Source organism: Hylobates moloch, unplaced genomic scaffold (genome assembly GCF_009828535.3).
Source record: "Hylobates moloch isolate HMO894 unplaced genomic scaffold, HMol_V3 SCAFFOLD_14, whole genome shotgun sequence".
NCBI lineage: Eukaryota > Metazoa > Chordata > Mammalia > Primates > Hylobatidae > Hylobates > Hylobates moloch.
The window spans coordinates 16,365,446-16,385,921 of NW_026652289.1; the positions used below are offsets into that span (position 1 = coordinate 16,365,446).

Genomic DNA, 20,476 nt, shown 5'->3' on the forward strand with positions numbered 1-20,476 from the left:
GCTTTTGTGCTTTGCTTTCTCTCCAGCACCAGAAAAGGCCCAGCGCGAAGTACACCTTCAATAAATATGCATTTAATAAAGAAATTAATGTGCTAAATAAATAAGAATTAAGCTTCTACTAAAACTGAAGATGTTAAATGAAAAATATTTAGGCAGCCCTGAAATAGTCCCATAAAAGTGCAGAGAGTTCCTATAAACAAGATATGTGTGAATGTGCGTGATTAGTAAAATAGAGATTACTTTAAAATAATAGTGTTTTTTTAAAATTAGTCACAGACTGGCCACTCTTAATGTTTAAATAATGCTATTACTATATTAGAATTGTATTCTCTGAAATCATATGCTTCATTCCACTATTCTTCAAGGTGAATTTCCCTGTAGCTGTTTATATAGTCATATTGGTATGTGGTGCATACATACTTGGATGAAAAAAAGAATTAGAAAAAAGCATAAGGAAAATGCATGTATTTTGATTTCCCATTCAATTGTCTATTTTTCTCTTTAATTTTTTTTTTTTTTTTGAGACGGAGTCTCGCTCTGTCACCCAGGCTGGAGTGCAGTGGCGCAATCTCGGCTCACTGCAAGCTCTGCCTCCCGGGTTCACGCCATTCTCCTGCCTCAGCCTCTCTGAGTAGCTGGGACTACAGGTGCCCGCCACCACGCTCGGCTAATTTTTTGTATTTTTAGTAGAGACGGAGTTTCACCGTGGTCTCGATCTCCTGACCTCGTGATCCACCCGCCTCGGCCTCCCAAAGTGCTGGGATTACAAGTGTGAGCCACCGCGCCTGGCCCTCTCTAATATTTTTAACTATTAAGCATTTCCTAGAATTTCATACACTAAAAATCCTCAAAAATATGATTATATCAAAACATTCAAATCTGAAAATAGAGAAGTCAGTCATGCCTATATCCAAAAAATCTTGACACCAGAATTAAGAACAATAGAATTAATTAAAGAAAAAATTTAGTTTAAAAATTAGGTTAAAATTAAGTTACCAAGAAAATTGTTACTGAGTCAACCGCGTTTAAAAACAGTAAAACTCGTTATTAAAAAATATCTTGAGAAAAAGAAAGAGTGTTTTATCAACTGAAGTGGCAATTGACAGAATTAACAGAAGTTTGGAGTGATTTTTATAAAATCTATTTTGTTCTCTTTTATAATGTTTACATTTTTCTCAGCAATTCGGCTGATTCGACCTTTCAGCTTTTGGATAGACTGGGATAATACAGAATGGTTTGTTCAAATGGGTCCTTCTCAGTGGATCAAAATTGTGTATGGGTCAACACTGCACAGGAGTCAGGGGAACAACCAAACATTGATCTGACATCTGCCTTTCCAGTTCTTCATATCCACTCAGGACATAAAGTTAAGTCAGTAGCCTTATGCTGCTCTCTTGCCTGTAAACATTTCCCTTAATCATGACCCATAGAGAAGACGTCCTAGAGTTCCCACCTTGTACATCCACTGCTACTCCAGCGATGAAAGAAAATAGGCAGCTGGATTCAGTACAAAAAGCAAAATCTTCCCAGATAATGAAAGCCTAGGGTTAAGTCCTGGCCATGTCTCCTAATGAAGTGACCCGAACAAGTCACTTAACCTCTCTCAGTTTGTCTGCCCATCTGTAAATCTGTACAATAACGCCTTACAGTATTACTCTACAGATTTATTTAGATCACATATGTGAAGCCTCTAGTACATAGAATTGAATTTACTTGATGATACCTGATGTTTTGCCCCTTTGTAGTCAATAAAAGAACAAGAGGCCGGGCATGGTGGCTGATGCCTGTAATCCCAACACTTTGGGAGGCCGAGCCAGGCAGATCACGAGGTCAGGAGTTCGAGACCAGCCTGGCCAACATGGTGAAACTTTGTCTCTACTAAAAATACAAAAATTAGCCGGGCGTGGTGGCGGGCACCTGTAATCCCAGCTACTGAGGAGGCTGAAGTAGGAGAATCACTTGAACCAGGGAGGCAGAGTTTACAGTGAGCCAAGATCGTGCCACTGCACTCTAGCCTGGGCAATAAGAACAAGACTCCTTCCAAAAAAAAAAAAAAAAGAAAGAAAGAACAAGAGATATTCTGAAATATCATGGCAGAATCCACGTATTTCCAAGAAACACATTCCTTAGCTTGCACATATAGCCCAACATGGACCCTTATCTGGGACCTATGTGACCCTGTATGATCAGCCCATTTAATCTCTGAATATTAGGTCTCTCTTCAGCACCCCAATCTCCTTCAGCACCCCAATCTCCTCCAGCTTTTCCCAACAACAGTTATATATCATGCAGGCAGCTAAGTATGGGGACTTTCTAAGGCCATATAGTGCTGTTAGTCCCTGTCTCTAAGATGAGGTGGCATCTCACTGGCTTATGCTGGGAGTCCTCAAAACCATCTTCAGATCTGATGACTTGCTAGCAGGACTCACGGAACTCAGAAAAGCTGTTATACTCACAATGACAGATTTATAGCAAAAGAAGACAGAGTAAAATCAGCGAAGGAAAAAGTGACAGAGAGTCCACACAGAAAAAGCATGAACTTCCAAGTATCCTCTCCCAATAGAGTTGCATGAACAGCGCTTAATCCTCAGCAATGATCTATGACAATAAGTAGAAAGTAAGCCAACCAGGGAAGCTCACCCAAGCCTTGGGGTCCAGGTTTTTTATTGGGATGATCGGTCACATAGGCATGGAGTTCCCATGTAGCTGGCCTTAGTTACTCAGTATCCAGCCTTTCGGGAGACCACATTGATACAGCATGGCCCAGAGCCCTAGGCCAGCAAAAATAGGCATTCATCATAAATTATATTTTTAGCATAAACTACCTGACCTTGCCCAGGACCCAAAGAATACAATGACAGTCTTATTGGGATATTCCAAGGAGTTAAAGGTTATCTCTCAAGAGCCAGTCAAGGGGCCAATCCTCTCTTTGGAATGTGCAAGGTCTGAGTACCCTAAGCCTAGGGAGTTAATACTTTACTGCAAATTTTAATAACCAAAGTATTGTGTACTGGGGAGAAGTATGCTTTCAATGTGCTTATTTCATGGTTCAGACTGTGGTAAAAAGATTTTCTTAGGGTCATTGAGCAATGTAATTTCGTCCAGGCTTTAGATATATATAAAATGTGAACATAAACACATTCGGAAGAAGAAAATTTGAACACAGGCCAGTTTCTATTACATTACCTATTACCTAAAATGACGACAGTCATTCAGCAAGCAGGCCTCGAGCACAAAACTGAAAGGGGGAGGAAAATCAGCGGTAGTTTATTAGTGCTATAATATAGTTAATGTAAACATTTTCTCCATCTAAGAAAACATTGTATTTCAAGGGGTAGCATATTTTTTCGAACAAATAGTTTTCTTCTTTGGGTTGAAAGGCACAGATTAGACCTATAATTTTGAATCATTTTATTGCCTTTCCCAATATGGAGCCCGCCTTGATAAAGAATGCCCATCCTTTCTAAACTAAGTTTATGGAAAAGTCAGATTATTAGAATTCCAGTCCTTATACTTCTCTATCAAATTGGTCATTCAGTGAATTAATGAAAACACATACAAATTTTCAAAAAAGTATGTCCTATTGATAAGAAAAAGTCCAAGTCACTGTAGTATGTGGCTATGGTTGTGAGGTAAAATCTGAGTTTGCATCCCGAATTAGAATTCTCACTCCTTCCCTTAATGGCTACAAAATTTTAGGCAAGTTATTCTACCTCTACAAGCCTCAATTTCCCTGTCTGTATACCTATTTCAAAAGTTTAACTTCAGTAATTAAAAAAGACAACATATGTAAAATGCTTATAGTGCCTGGCACATAGTAAATTATCAGTGAATATTAACCTTTATTGAACTATTATTATGACTATTAAATCATCAGACCAATAACTTGGTTTAGAAGCAGCACAACTTTATGGTTAAGGGGATATACTCTAGCACCAACTTTGTGGGTTCGAATATTGCCTGTCCTCCATGAGTTTGGGGATCCCATTTAATATCTTTATTTCTTTATCTGTAAAAGAATAAAGGTTATAGTGAAAATTTAATGTTTGCAAGGGATTTAGAACAGCATGCGACATATCGTAAGTGCTCAGTAAATGTCAGCTATTGCTATTGATTGCATTTCCAAAAGTCTCAATCTGCCAGTAGCTTACTTTCCTCCAATTAAACAGAATTAGTACAGCAAAGTGGTAAAGATCATGGGTGCTAGAATCAAGCAGGTGCAGGCTCAAACCCTGGCAATGAAATTGATTACAGAGTAGCCTTATACCAGTCAACTTCCGTGAGTCTTAGTTTCCTCATCTACAAAGTGGATAGTGTAAGTCCTGAACTGAAATGATCAAAACATTTTTAAGCGTTATAAATTACTGCCACCACCAATCTAACGTCAGTATGTCAATTACGTAAGCATGAATGAAATGTTTTTTCTTAAAACTGTATCTTAAAACCTTGCAATTATACAGTTCTCACAAAAATAAATGTCATTTTAAGGAATTGAGTAGTATTAACTTCTTCAGTGAACATGTTTAAACAACTTTTCTGTGTCAGGAACCATGTTAGCCACAAAAGCTAACTTAAATTTGAGCAGTTTCTGCCTTCAAAAAACCAATATTCTTAACAAGATACAGACATAAAGATCCATGACCATGAATAGATGGAAAATACAATGATAAAGAGTGTACAGAATAATAAGGATTCAAAGTAGAGGTATTCCGTGGCCTCAAAGACTGATAAAATTGTGAGATATAGTAACCCCTGTCCTCACTTTCTACCTCCACCAAGACATGAGCAATCAATGCATAGTATATGTTGAATGAATCAACCAATTTTGGAAATCCATATGATAATTTTCATTCTATGACCTAGATTCTAGGTTTAACTCTGAAAATGATTAGCTATGTATATAATCCCTTTTACTCTCCAGAAATTATAAGCAGAAGTAATGACGTCTCTGGGATTTCTTACTATGATTGTGTATGTGGTGTGTGTGTGTGGCTGTGCATGTGTGTGCGTGTGCATGCGTATGTGCCCCTCCACAAATATCCTACCTCGAAGTGAGTTTTCTCACATAATAAATAGCTTTATCTTTTCTGCTTATTTTGAAGACTTGTTGAGAATTTCAAATGAGCTAATGTATTTGAAGTTGCAATGAAACCCTCAAGTGAAATGCAAGGGTATTATAAGATTCTATCCCTAAAGGAAACCACAGGGAAACATATTTTATAAAATGCTGTATTATGTAAAATTGTGCAAGTGAGAGGAATTTCATGAGGAAGGGAAGAACGAGATGCCCAGCCCCCTAGAAGGAATGACTGACTTGTTTCAATCTCTCTCAAGAAAGCACATGCTGGCAAGAGGAGGCATGTTCTGAGCGAGCTGCACTTGTCTGTTCTTCAGAGGGTCTCCCAAAACTTGCCGTTGAGTTTCATTCCACGGCTATGACCTTCTTAACTCTGCTAAATGAAAGTGACCAACACCAGTATCCTTATCTGGAATTCACCTGTTAGTGATTGTAGCAGTTTCTTTCTACCAAATATAAACCAGTAAGTAGATAGATAAATAGATATAGACAAATGCTGAGAAACAAATCTGATATTGCAACTTTGAGCTTTAGTAGCTTCTAGCTCAAGGTAGTTGATCTTAACACCGTGCTTAACATGGAGGACACTTCGCAAAATATTTGTTCCTTGAATCAAGTCTTTTGTGGCTGATCTGGGTTGCTTTATTTTTTTTAAAGAACTTGAAACGAAGCAGAGTTATGACTTCAATTTACTCCAAAGTGTGAGGTATTATTTTGGAGAAAAATAGCTACTAGTGAAAACTACCTAGCTGAAGAATGAATGGCCTTTGAAATCAGATAGATAAGAGCTATGGAAGCAGGGACAGTGATTATGCAGGTAAAGGAAGGTAAGCAAAAGTGGAATTGAAGATGCGGTATGTGTTTTCCTCCACAGACTGAAGCGGCTCTGATGTACGATGCTGTGTACATGGTGGCCATTGCCTCGCACCGGGCATCCCAGCTGACTGTCAGCTCCCTGCAGTGCCATAGACATAAGCCATGGCGCCTCGGACCCAGATTTATGAACCTGATCAAAGAGGCAAGTGATGCTCCCTCACAGCCCAGGGGCCCTTCTGAGCACTATTGGGCTTGCCCATTTGGTATGGTCCTCCCCACATGGTTCTGTTGGCATGATGCCCGTAAGGGAGAAGAAGCCGTCATCAACCAGTCTGCCCAGATTTCAGTGTCAAAAGTTTGTCCAGAAGGACTACCAGGAATTTTCCATTGTGATGCTGAGAAGTTCAGAGATGCTACCAGATACCAACACTTACTCCCCTTCATGCCAGCCATGGCCGTAGCTCCTGCTGGCTCTCCACACATGTCCATAAGAGCATATGGGTGTTTCTTCCATGGTCCACTGAGTCAAGGGGAGAGTTGATCCATTACTGAAGGGTACCAGAGATAGATCCAGCATTATCAGTCCACAACCCCAGTGGCCTCCTAAAGCTCAGGCTGTACAGGACTGAGTGGAAGGACCTCTTTATCTTAATTACATAGTGACTATTTTGTCATTTGTCAGCTAACTGGAAAAGTTTATTCCCATTCAAAACCTACCCAGCACATTAAAAGATTTTTGAGAGTACAGGGTATTTGCAGGGATAGATGTCTTCACTGATGTCCTGGGATCCTGAACTGTCCTCCACCTTTTCTTTTCTCTGAGGCAGTTTGACTCCTCGTCACAAGGCCCCGTTCTAAGCCCCGGGACTCCTTATCGATATGTACCCTGCATGATCGTCCATTCCACCACGAACCTCAGGGTGTGTCTGGACTTGATGATAAGAAATAAGGCTCTTTGGAGTAGCTAGGCCTGAGTGTGCACAATGCTCTGAGATGCTATTCTAATATTTCTCTATAGGATACAGACATTTACTTCTCAAGTGAAGAGTTTTATTTTTCCTTTCTGTACTGGAGAAGGATGGAAACATAGTGGAAGGAAGAGGGAGGGCACATGAGAATATCCAGCTAATGGTATTTCTAGTTCTAGATCCCTGAGGAATCGCCACACTGACTTCCACAATGGCTGAACTAGTTTACAGTCCCACCAACAGTGTAAAAGTGTTCCTATTTCTCCACATCCTCTCCAGCACCTGTTTTTTCCTGACTTTTTAATGATGGCCATTCTAACTGGTGTGAGATGGTATCTCATTGTGGTTTTGATTTGCATTTCTCTGATGGCCAGTGATGATGAGCATTTTTTCATGTGTTTTTTGGCTGCATAAATGTCTTCTTTTGAGAAGTGTCTATTCATGTCCTTTGCCCACTTTTTGATGGGGTTGTTTGTTTTTTTCTTGTAAATTTGTTTGAGTTCATTGCAGATTCTGGATATTAGCCCTTTGTCAGATGAGTAGATTGCAAAAATTTTCTCCCATTCTGTAGGTTGCCTGTTCACTCTGATGGTAGTTTCTTTTGCTGTGCAGCAGCTCTTTAGTTTAATTAGATCCCATTTGTCAATTTTGGCTTTTGTTGCCATTGCTTTTGGTGTTTTAGACATGAAGTCCTTGCCCACGCCTATGTCCTGAATGGTATTGCCTAGGTTTTCTTGTAGGGTTTTAATGGTTTTAGGTCTAACATGTAAGTCTTTAATCCATCTTGAATTAATTTTTGTATAAGGTGTAAGGAAGGGATCCGGTTTCAGCTTTCTACATATGGCTAGCCAGTTTTCCCAGCACCATTTATTAAATAGGGAATCCTTTCCCCATTGCTTGTTTTTGTCAGGTTTGTCAAAGATCAGATAGTTGTAGATATGCAGCATTATTTCTGAGGGCTCTGTTCTGTTCCATTGATCTATGTCTCTGTTGTGGTACCAGTACCATGCTGTTTTGGTTACTGTAGCCTTATAGTATAGTTTGAAGTCAGGTAGTGTGATGCCTCCAGCTTTGTTCTTTTGGCTTAGGATTGACTTGGCGATGCGGGCTCTTTTTTGGTTCCATATGAACTTTAAAGTAGTTTTTTCCAATTCTGTGAAGAAAGTCATTGGTAGCTTGATGGGGATGGCATTGAATCTATAAATTACCTTGGGCAGTATGGCCATTTTCACAATATTGATTCTTCCAACCCATGAGCATGGAATGTTCTTCCATTTGTTTGTATCCTCTTTTATTTCATTGAGCAGTGGTTTGTAGTTCTCCTTGAAGAGGTCCTTCACATCAGCCATCCCATTAGTGGGTATACACCCTAAGGACTTTAAATCATGCTGCTATAAAGACACATGCACACGTATGTTTATTGTGGCACTATTCACAATAGCAAAGACTTGGAACCAACCCAAATGTCCAACAACGATAGACTGGATTAAGAAAATGCAGCACATATACACCATGGAATACTATGCAGCCATAAAAAACGATGAGTTCATGTCCTTTGTAGGGACGTGGATGAAACTGGAAAACATCGTTCTCAGTAAACTATCGCAAGGACAAAAAACCAAACATCGCGTGTTCTCACTCATAGGTGGGAATTGATCAGTGAGAACTCATGGACACAGGAAGGGGAACATCACACTCCAGGGACTGTTGTGGGTTGGGGGGAGGAGGGAGGGACAGCATTAGGAGATATACCTAATGCTAAATGATGAGTTAATGGGTGCAGCAAACCAACATGGCACATGGATACATATGTAACAAACCTGCACATTGTGCACATGTACCCTAAAACCTAAAGTATAATAATAAAAAAAATTAAAAAAAATAAAGGAAATAATCCAGCACAGTGCTTGGCCCATTATAAAAACCCAATAAATATTACCTACAATTAAAAAAAAAAAAAGAGAGAATACCCAGCTAAGAGCAAGGAAAGACACCTGCTTTGGACTCGTGTCTCTGCTGGTCTCTTCCATGCCTGCACACCCTCTCTCAGGCTGTTCAACGCAACTAAAGGCTGACTCTGATGCATGAGGGTGAGGATCAAGGAGGTGGGATGTATAAGGATTAAGTACCTAGGCTACAAATCTGGGTTGCTTGCAAGCCCAGGATGAGAGTGCAATTTAAGGAAACATTCATTCTCGGGTGAGAATTCTGTACTTGCACAAGATTAAGAGGAAATTCTCCCTTACGTTTTGTACCCTGAGCACCTCTCTTACCTTATCCTAGTCCTGGCAGTGACTGCTTGAGTTTAAATCTTAGTTCCACTAACACTGATGAGCAGTATAACCCGGGCAAATCTATTGGTCCATTTTCATGCTGCTGATAAAGACATACCTGAGACTGGGTAATTTATAAAGAAAAAGAGGTTTAATGGACTCACAGTTCCACGTGGCTGAGGAGGCCTCACAATCATGGCAGAAAGTGAAAGGCATGTCTACATGGTGGCAGGCAAGAGAAAACTTGTGCGGGAAAATCCCATTTATAAAACCATCAGATTTCATGAGACTTATTCACGATCACGAGAACAGCATGGGAAGACTTGCCCCCATGATTCAATTACCTCCCACTGGGTCCCTCCCACAACCATGGGGATTGTGGGAGCTACAGTTCGAGATGAGATTTGGGTGGGGACACACCAAAACCATATCAACAAGTTACTTACACTTCTTTTCTCTCAGTTTTCTTATCTGTAAAATAGGAATAGTATCATCTACCCCACAGCATGACTGTAAGGATAAAGAATAAGGCAAATGCTCATGAAGAATAGTTCAGAAACCAAGTAAGCATCTGAAATACTATTCTCTTGCCATTGGAAGGCACCACTAAGAATAGCCTCATTTGGTTTACTGAAGATGATGTCAGGAATTTTAAACTGGCAACAACAACAACAACAACAACAAAGAAATCACCAATAGGCATGAAACAAAATACCTTTTCTGGCAGCTACATAACTCTGACACACTGTGCCTAATAGAAAAACATCACACAACCTCCTTTTCCCTGCAGCGATCATGGTTGTGTCCTGAATGGCCATCCTGATTACCTTGATCTTTAACAAGAAAACAGCTGGTTTTCTTTTATCTCCTAGAAGTTCAAAAAGAGGCAGAAGTGACATGAAAGCTTGGGTTCAAACACTCAAGAGCCGCCAAGGCACCTTATCACTTGTACTTAAGTTGCATAAGAAGGTGAAATTACCAAGCCACATTTAGGCATGTTTAAAGGAATAATGAGCTCCAAGATGAGGGACCACACTGAAAATAAGAAGGCATTTTATATTCATTCACTCCAAAGAAGCAAATCTCTCATTTTTAATCACCACAGTGAGGGGTAACAGGAAGGGAGGGGGGAATGAATCAGAAACTATTGTCAACATTGTGCTCATCCTCTTTTGTCTCCTGAGTCAGGATATCATAAGCTACCTTTGGCAGGGTGTAGGTACCTGCAGAGAAGATGGAATGGGGTAACCAGAAGTAATGCCTCAGCCTGCTGGAGGACTGGCACTGAGGGAATTCTGAGACAACGTAAAACGTGCAAAAGAGAAAATGCACGTGTTTCTTCAGATGAGTGCATAACTGAACAAAACTTTGCAAGTATCAGGTTTCATTAGGAAACATGAAATAAGGAACTTGGTCCCCAAATTTCCCCTGCTTCTTTTTTTCTTTTAAAGTAATTCTCACTTTGTAAAGAAGTTCTAAAACTAGAGTCAGAAAAAAAAAATGAAAAGAAGCAAGTCAGCAGACTGAATTTATGGGGAGAAGATCAAATTCATCACAGGAGGTGAACTTCCTGAGCAGAGGTTGTTGCATGTGCGGTAATTGCTGATAACTCCACACACTGTTGGGAATCAGTAAGCTTTTCAGACACATCTTTCCAGCTCACTGCCTTTCAGTGTTTGGGGCTGACTAGATAAAGGGGAAGAGTTAAAGAACATTTGAAACATGATAGAGTACGTTATTGTGTTAGCTCTCTGAGCATTTGCTAAACGAATGCATACTAGGAGATTATACATTCCCACTCAACAAGCATTACTGGAACTCCACTACATAAGTAATATTAACTTGGCATCTTAAGGGATAGCACCCTTGAAAAGTAGAAGAGGTAGTTTCTGCCACCTAGTAATGTAAATTCTACATGGCAGAGGATTGATATGCTTCATTAAAGCTTTTTCTTATACCTCAGGATAAAACATACCCTCTTCAGCAGGATATATAGGGTGTCTGATGATCTTGTTCCTGATCCCTTTGCCAGCTCTCTCATCTCCTCCTCCATCTGCAGCACCTGCTGAACCTGCTGTGGCTCCCTTGAATATGCAATGTGCTCCTACCAAATAATTTTAACTCTGATTGCAATGCCATGCTTCTCCGGGTCATGCTTTATGTCTCAACTCAAGCACTAGCTCCTATCTGCAGGACCCTGACTCACAGAAGTAGGCTCTGTACCTCCATTACAACTGTAGGTCTGCTGTTGTGTTTGTTTCCATGTCTATCTCCAAGCTATGCGTTTTCAGTCTCAATTCCCTAGTTCTTGCACAATGCTGGACATAGAATGAGCGCCCAATAAATACAGGCCAAACAAGTGAATGAATTGATGAATGAATGAATGAATGAATTAGCAAAGGAACTGAAGAACACACACTTACAATCTATAAGCATGTGCAGTGCTTCAGGACACACGGTGTTCATAAAAATCATATCCGGAAACAATTCAATAAGACAGAGTCAGGGGCTGGACTAGGCCTGTCCACCAGGGCCATAGGTTTTGATAGGAGAGTGAGGCAGGGATTTAGGGAAAGACCAACCTATTTAACTCTGGTACTGGGAACACAGATTCTGAGATTTCATCACACTTTGCTGTCAGTGTGAACTTAGTCAAGTCATTTAGCTTGTTTCTCATTTCCTCCCTCTAGAACATGGGGAATAAAATGCCCACATCATATGTTTGTAGGGATTACATATTTTATATGTGCAGCCTAGCAAAATATTTGTCACATAGTGGTTGCTTAATGTAGGATAGCTACCATCAAATGAAAGTTTCTGTTAAAAAATGAAAAACATTCTTCCATTTTCAAGAAAAGGAAGTCTGTTGGAACAAGATTGCAGTTAGATTAACACCTTTTCTTGAACTTACAGAAAAAATGTACATGTATAATTCAGTCCACTGTGTCCTCCTTTGAACTAGTTTTACCCTGCTTGTTTTCTCATAAATGAGTTACATAAACCTTTGATATACTTATGTGAGGATTATGTTTTTAATATTCTAACATCACAAAGTAGCCTTTTGTTTCTGTATTGCACTTTACAGGTAATTGTTATTTTGCCACCTCTTTGTACAACTGATATGGTTTGGCTTTGTGTCCCCACTCAAATCTCATCTCAAATTGTAATCCTCACGTATGGAGTGGGGGACCCGTAATCTCCAAGTGTTGAAGGAGGGAGGTGATTGGATCATGGGGGCAGTTTCCCCCATGCTGTTCTTGTGATAATGACTGAGTTCTCAAGAGATCTGATGGTTTTATAAGGGGCTCTTCCCCTTTTGGTTTCTCCTCTCTCTCCTGCTGCCATGTAAGATATACCTACTTCCCCTTCTGCCATGATTGTAAGTTTCCTGAGGCCTCCCCAGCCATGCAGAACTGTGAGTCAATTAAATCTCTTTACTTTATTTTAAAAAAATGTCTACCATGTAAGGTAGTGGTCAGGAGAAATAAGGCAACACCTAGGAAACATTAAGTATATTGCCAAACATATTATAAGCACTGCATGTTTGCTATTACTGTTATTGGTGTCATCATCATTATTATTGGAGTCTGGGATAAAGTAGCAGTTGTTTGCAAAATGGAAGACAGTACCTAGTGGTGGAAAACCGTAAGTTCCATGGAGACAGGTGTGCAGCATGCAGTGGGCCAACTGCAATGAAGCCAGGAAATGAGGACTTTCAATCATAGACCACACACATGATTGTTCAAGAAAGGTGAAAAGACATTAGGCAAAAATTCACCTCAACCAAGGCTGAGTTTCTTGGTTCATTTGGGCTGCTGTGACAAAATACCATAAATCAGGTGTCAAATAACAGCAGAAACTTACTAGTCATAGTTCTGCAGGCTGGGAAGTCCACTATCACGGTGCTAGCAGAATCCGTTGTCTGGTGAAGGCTGGCTTCCTAGTTCATAGACAACTGTCTTTCACTTTGTCCTCACATGGTGAAAGGGGCAAGGAATCTCTCAAGGGCCTCTTTTATAAGGGCACTAGTGCCATCCATTCACCTCCCAAAGACCCCACCTCCTATTACCATTGTCTTGAGGGTTAGAATTTCAGCACATGAATTTTAGGGGTAAACAAACATTTGAACTACAGCATGAGCTACCAGAATACCATAGCAAGCTGCTTCTCAGGTTTGTCTGGGAAATGGTGGCTGAATGTAGGGGCCGAGGAAGCCAAGAATTACGCTGTGTCCAGATTAGGTTCCAGCTGGATATAGGGCAATCAGTGGAGCAGCTGTGGTAGCAGCAAGCACTGAAGCATCTGGAAAGAAGAAGGTTTCTAATCAGGGGTGCTGGGAAGAGCAGTGAACAGAGTACAGAACCAGGAATCAGAGATCTTAGATTACATCAGTTGGCCTTAATTATTTTCTGGGTCACAGTGCTTCTAGTAAAACTGATTTAAACATAACTCCATTGTCCTCCAAAATGCAAACACATTTGTCTATAATCTCAGCAGCCTTAAAGACACCCTGGCTTCCCTAAAACCCACATTCAAGTTGCCTGAATTGAGTTTTAGAGTAGAATTTGGTTGAAAGGGCATTCCAGTATAGTGAACGGCAAATGTATAAATGAAGCATAAGGAATCCTGTTGGGCCCAGATGGAATGATCCTATGTGGAAGTGGTAAAAAATATGTTTAAGTAAATGTGGAAAGACAATTGGAAATTGTCTGCTAAAATTCAAATTTGATTGATAATTGATAGAAAGCCACTGTTTTTGAGGCAGAGACAAAACGAAGTTTCAGATAGTTTATCTTGGTAGCTATGTATAGGTATGATTGAAACAGGTAAACCAACAAAGATTAATGAGGACAGAATTGCAGATATCTTGGTTTAGAAGTGATCACCATTCATAAAGAGCTGAAAGGGAAACAGATTTGTTCAAGAGAAATATGCAAGTGTTTATTTGAGTACAACCCTAAATTTTCCCCTAAGTTCAAATTCATCCAGTCATCTCCCTTCTGGAAATTTCCACTTGGTGGTTCTGCTGCTACCTCCATATCAACAAATTCTCCGTCAGGCTATATTATTTTTTTGTCTGTTAAATCTATTATTGTTAAAATAGCTCCACTGTCAGTTAATGACAATGCAGCTGGTATATCTAACAAACACAACTGCTGAAACAGCAAAGCCAATTCTATTTTTAATCTCCCCTCCTACTTAAAATTATTCGGTAGAATAATCTGGGCAAATCTCATGACTTTTTTTTGACTTAAGGTAATAACAGTCCTAGAGCTTCCTTATGTTAAAGCACAGCCTCAACTTCATGATTAGAATATCCAGTCTAAGATATTAATCAAAAGTCCAAGTTGATTTAACACCAAATACCTCCCCTCTCTGAGCTTGATCCTTCTGGAAGACTGGTGACATGACGGAGGAGGGATGAACGCCTTCTCCTCTTTCTCCTTTTCCTGCTTACTTCCTCCCAACTCCCGTGGCTGTTGTGCCTTCTACTAGGCTCAAAAATAAACAGGACAGATCTTGCTGGGCTGGGCTGCTCTGTGCTTTCTGGGCTTAGCAGACAGTTTAAGATGGTGTCCCTGGTAGGCCTGGGAGATTTCTGAAGCTAATTCTTTTTCTTGAAGCATTTCCTTTTGACTCTATGAGTTCCTGTTTGACCATCTCTTCTGAAGTTTATTTTACTCATTGGGTGATGGATTCCTATTTCAGCGGAAGCTTGCACTGTTTCCTCAGCCTCTTGACACCCAGCAGTACACCTCATGCTCTCTCTGCTGAAGCCTCCTGACCCCTTTAGACAGTCCCATTGACTATAACCCAGGACATTCCCACAAAGTATGCTGGATTTAAATCTGGTGCATAGGAAACACTCATTTATTCCTTTCCTGGAAATTCTGGGGTTGTCTCTAATCCCAGTGCAACCAACTTCTCCCTGTCAGCCAAAAAAGCAATTGGTCAACTCTGGTTAGCACTCTTTTGTCACTCGGGAGTCACATCACAGTCTGTAGTCCGCTTTGCCTTTCTCACATTTAGATCAGTCATTGGTCTTCCTCATCTTCAGCTGCAGTGAACCTATTTCAGACTTCTCTTGAGTGACCCCCTGGAAGCTCTGTTCACCAGGAGTGGTGTTAGAAAGTGGCATCCCAAAGACAAGACTGGGCAGTGTGGACACGCAGAGAGACAACAGCTGTCCCCAGAGAAGTCTCTTCAGCAATCACCTCTACCACTCTCGTGACCTCTTTTGTATATGCTTTATTTCGTAGTTGGGCCCACAAGATCTAGAACCATCTCTGGAGAACACTTCCTTTATACTTATGTATCGGGAACACTGAGGGGTGTCTGTCTCCCACTCTGGTGTCCTGATACCCATTTTACTAGTACCTGAGTGGAAGCATTACAGTACAATGGAGCCTGCCACTCAAACCATAGCTCTACAGGTTACCTAAGACCTCATCCCCTCAGTACACTCATCTGATTAACTAAGTCCTGTCAACTGTCTGTCAGAGATATTTTTTCCCAACCATCTTTGCGCACTGCCCTCATCATTTTTCACCTGGACTATTAAAATAGCCTCTAACTAGGCTCTGTATCTTTAATCTCAGCCCTTTTGTAACTATTGTCCACATATAAGCAAAGCAATATACATAAATATGCAGTAGGTATTCTGCCCTTACGAACACAAACTTGCTCATAGCTTCCTGTGTCCACCATCCAGTTCCATACAGAGTGCAGACAGATGGCTTTTTGTTTTCCTGACTAAACCTGCATAATAACACCCTTTTTGTCATGTACCTTTCAGCCTGCCTGCAAAGCCCTACCTCCCATTTTTCACTTAGACCAACTCTTAGAATTGCTTTTCTCTAGAAAGCCTTTCCTGAACCTTTGCTGGAGGGTGGGTCCTCCTTTCAACTCCGTAGCTCTGGCATATCTTTATGTTAGCACTTAACATGCTTCACTCAGGCACCGTAAGATCTTTCTGTGGGACAGAAAGTCAATTTATCTTTGTGTCCTCAGAGCACTGTGCCTGTACATTGCAGGCATTTTAAAAGATGCTTATTGAACTGAAGCCAGAAAGTTAAATTCTAGCAAATTCTTAATACATTTTGCTAAACTAATACTCAATTTTAAACTATATAAATAGTTCCTAATTGATCTGCTTCAAAATAAAATTTACTGCATAAGAATGAAAAATTATTTCTAAATATCAATGCTTATGGGACGTCACTGAGATATATGAAATATGGGCAGTTTTCTGCCACTGCTTTGCTACAAAAAACATAATTTATGGTTCTATTTGATGAAATGGAGATTATACATTTGAATATATAAACCTAATATTTGAATTCAAGCTTTTAAAAATCAAAGAGTAAAAAATAAAATTATTCATTTAGGCACCTACATGTGCTTAATATTTGTTTGGATTTTTACTTAGTAGATCACTATGGAGTGGGGTTTTCGTTTGTTTGGTTGGTTGGTCGGCTGGTTTTGTATGGGATCTGGGTAAAAAATTACAGTATTGAAAATAAAAAAGTCCCTGGAGAAACGTAAGCTCTGACATATTTTTATCCTACTGTGTCTTCACTGAGTAACACTTCCCATTATTGCATGCCATTCGATCTTGATTGCCAGGACAAGCTGTTTCTTAGTTTAATTAGATGACGTTGGATCTGGCAGCAACCTCAATCAAATTTCTGCTCTTTAGAAAAATTTCCATTTATATTTCTCATTCTGCACCTCTTGAAAGTTACCTGCATTCTGACCCCTCATTCTTCAGCATCCCTAGCTGGTCTTCACTGTGTAAAAGAAAGCCATAAATCCCAGCAGCCCCTCACATTTAGGATGTTTAGACCTAAGGAAGAGTGGGTGTTTAGGTCCTTCCCTCAATTCCCTGTACAACTCTGGATGGATAAAGTAGATTAGTTTCTAAAGGTTGATTGTTTACATTTTTTACCAATTATATATGTTTTGTCTTATATATAAACATCTTTGTTTGTTTGTATTATAATAGCACAGCACCTGAGACTGGCTAATTTATAAAGAACAAAAATTTATTTATTTATTTTTATTTTATTTTATTTTAGAGACAGAGTCTCACTCTGTCGCCAGGCTGGAGTGCAGTGGTGCGATCTCGGTTCGCTGCAATCTCTGCCTCCCAGGTTCAAGCGATTCTCCTGCCTCAGCCTCCGAGTAGCTGGGACTGCAGGCGTGCGCCACCACACCTGGCTAATTTTTGTATTTTTAATAGAGATGGGGCTTCATCATGTTGGCCAGGATGATCTTGATATCTTGGCTTCATGATCTGCCCGCCTCAGCCTCCCAAAGTGCTGGGATTACAGGTGTAAGCCACGTGCCCAGCCAGAAATTTATTTCTTACAGTTCTGGAGGCTGAGAAGTCCCAGATAAAGGTACCAGCATCCAGTCTCTGGCGAGGGCTTTCTTGCTGTGTTTCCACATGGTGGAAAAGCAAATTGGCAAAAAGGGCCTAGCTAATTCCCTCCAGCCCCTTTATAAGGTTCCTAACCCCATTCATTAAGGCTCCAGCCTCATGAATTAATCCTTTCCTAAAGGCCCCACCTCTTAATACTGTGGCATTGGAGATTAAGTTTCTACATGAATTTTCAAGGAGACAAAAGCCTTTGAACCACAGCAATAACTAAAGCACTAAGACATCTATTCCTGAGATATGCAATCAGTGACTAGGTGAACAATCTCCAACAAGAAATGTTGCAAGGGAGTGTTGGCCTCGGATAAAGGTTTCTGCCAAACTCTTCTTAGTTTATATGATTCTAAATAACATTGATATTTATAAAATAGCCTCAGGGACTCATGTCAGTTATCCTTGTTTTCCCATTCAACTACTGATGTCCTGGTTCTACCCCACATTGATTAAAGAATTTGCTTTTTATCCGGTCTGTGATATATGTGTGCATGTATGTGTACACAGGTGCACACATGTTTAATTTACTTAGATGAATATCATTTTACCCATATATTTTATATATATATATATATATATATATATATGTTTATGGAGGGAAGTGAGGATATATATGTTTTGTGAGACTGTGTGTGTGTGTGTGTGTGTGTGTATTTGTGTCTATATCTATTTCTTTAACAATTTGCTTTTCTAATTATCTCAAGGTTTGAATTATATCTAAGTTGGTACATATTTTTTATCCAGTTCATTCATTTTTCACTGTAATCTAGTATTCTATAATTAATCCATTCCAAAAGTATTTACTGAATACCTAGTATGTGGCAGACACTCTTTTAGACACCAAGAACGCAATCAGGAGCAAAGAAAAGTCCTCACTCTCATGAAACTTATACTCTAGTCAGGGAAATCAGACAAGGATCATTGAAAAAACAAAGCTCAGAAGAGGGAAGGGCATACCATACAATGCCCTTAAGAGAGAAATGGGCATTGCTGTATTATAAAACTTCTCACAGATAACATGGAACTTGAATAAATCTCTGAAAGAAAATAGAGAGCAAAGCATGCAAATACTAAGAAGATGAAAGATCCAAGCAGAGGGAATAATTTACGCATTGAATACACATCAGTGTACTTGTCCAATCCTCTCCGCATGGATATTTTGGCGACCTCTTTTTCTTTTTCCCACACATTCACACAATGCTGTATTGAACATTTAAGTAATAGACTCTCATGCACAAATCCAAGATTTGCTCTAGAGAAGCACTGTTGCATTGTCCAATAAAAACATAATGTGAGTCGCATATATATTAGAGTTTTTAGTAGCCACATTAAAAGTAAAAGACAGGTGGAATTAATTTTAATAACATTTTATTTAACCCAGTATATCCAAAATATTAGCATTTCATAATGTCATCAATATTTGAATTATTAATGAGCAGTTGTACTTTCTTTCATGAGTCTTTTTAATCCAGTGTGTCTTTTACACTTATGGTACACCTCAGTTCTGACTAGCCACATTTCAAGTGCTCGACAGCCACCTCTGGCTACCATAATGAACAGCTGTCTTAGCTTGGGCTGCTAGAACAAAATCCTATAGACTGGGTGGCTTAAACAAAAGGCATTTATTTCTCATAGTTCTGGAGGCTAAAAATCCATGATGAAAGTGCCATCATGGTCAAGTTCCGGTGAGGGCCCTCTTCTTGGCTTGTAGATGGTTATCTTCCCATTGTATTCTCACATAATAAAGAGAAGCCACACTGCTGTCTTCCTCTTCTTACAAGGACATTCATCCCATCATGGGGACTCTACCTCATGACCTCATCTAAACCTAATTTTCATCTAAAGATCTCACCTGCTAGTACCATCACATTGGGGGTTATGACTTCAACATATAAATGTGGGGGTACACAATTATTCAATCTGTAACAACAACCCAGCTTAAGACTATACACCCAGAAGCAGGACTGCTGCTTATATGCATTTTTAGCTCTACCAGTATAATGGTTTCCTATTGCTGCATAAAAACTTACCACGAACTGGCTAGGCGCAGTAGCTCAGGCCTGTAATCCCAGTGCTTTGGGAGACTGAGGTGGTCAGGTCACTTGAGTTCAGGAGTTCTAGACCAGCCTGAGTAACGTGGTGAAACCCCCTCTCTACAAAAAATCATAAAAAAAAAAATTAGCCAGGCATAGTAGTACATGCCTGTGGTCCTAGCTACTCAAGAGGGTGGGAGGATCACTTGAACCCAGGAGACAGAGGTTGCAAACAGCCATGATCTCGCCACTGCACTCCAGCCTAAGCAACAGAGAGGGAACAAGAGAGCCTGTCTCAAAAACAAAAAAACAAAACAAACACACACACATGCATACAAACTAGGGAGGTTAAAACAACAACCATTTATTATCTCAGTTTCTGTAGATGAGAAGTCTGGACAAGTTTGCTGTGTTCTTTGCTCAGGGTCTCACAAAGCTGAGAAGGGTGTTGGCTGGGGCTGCTGCAGTCTCATTCTAGGTTCAAGGTCCTCTTCCAAGGTCACATAGCTGTTGGAAGAATTCACTTTTTGCAGACATTATTGGCAGCTTGTTTCCTTAAGACCAGAAAAGAGCAACTCTCTGTTTTCTAAATCCCTTTTTATTAAAGAACTATTTTGATTAGGTCAGCCCTTCCCCGCAGGATAATCTTACTTTTTATTAAGTCAAAGTCAATTGATTACGATACCTAATTGCATCACAAAACATTCCTTTCCATTTGCCATAATCAATAGAATGACACCCACCATATTCTCAGGTCCCACTCACACTCAAGGGGAGGGAATTACAAAGGGCATAGGTCACAGAGATTCATCTCAGAATTCTGCCTACCACAACTTTATAGTGTCAAATTTCTCCATACTATATTTTTCTGTTGT

The 20,476-nt window shown here is 39.9% G+C and overlaps 1 protein-coding gene across 6 annotated transcripts in view; it reads left to right on the forward strand.

Moving 5' to 3' along the window:
* Positions 1 to 20,476, forward strand: part of GRIK1 (glutamate ionotropic receptor kainate type subunit 1) — a 415,082-nt gene that overhangs the window by 305,338 nt on the left and 89,268 nt on the right. For all 6 annotated transcript variants that reach the window (XM_032176197.2, XM_032176199.2, XM_032176198.2 and 3 more), the window contains exon 7: positions 5,952 to 6,095. In XM_032176197.2, the coding sequence (XP_032032088.1) occupies positions 5,952 to 6,095 (144 nt within the window). The remainder of the gene's footprint in view (positions 1 to 5,951; positions 6,096 to 20,476) is intronic.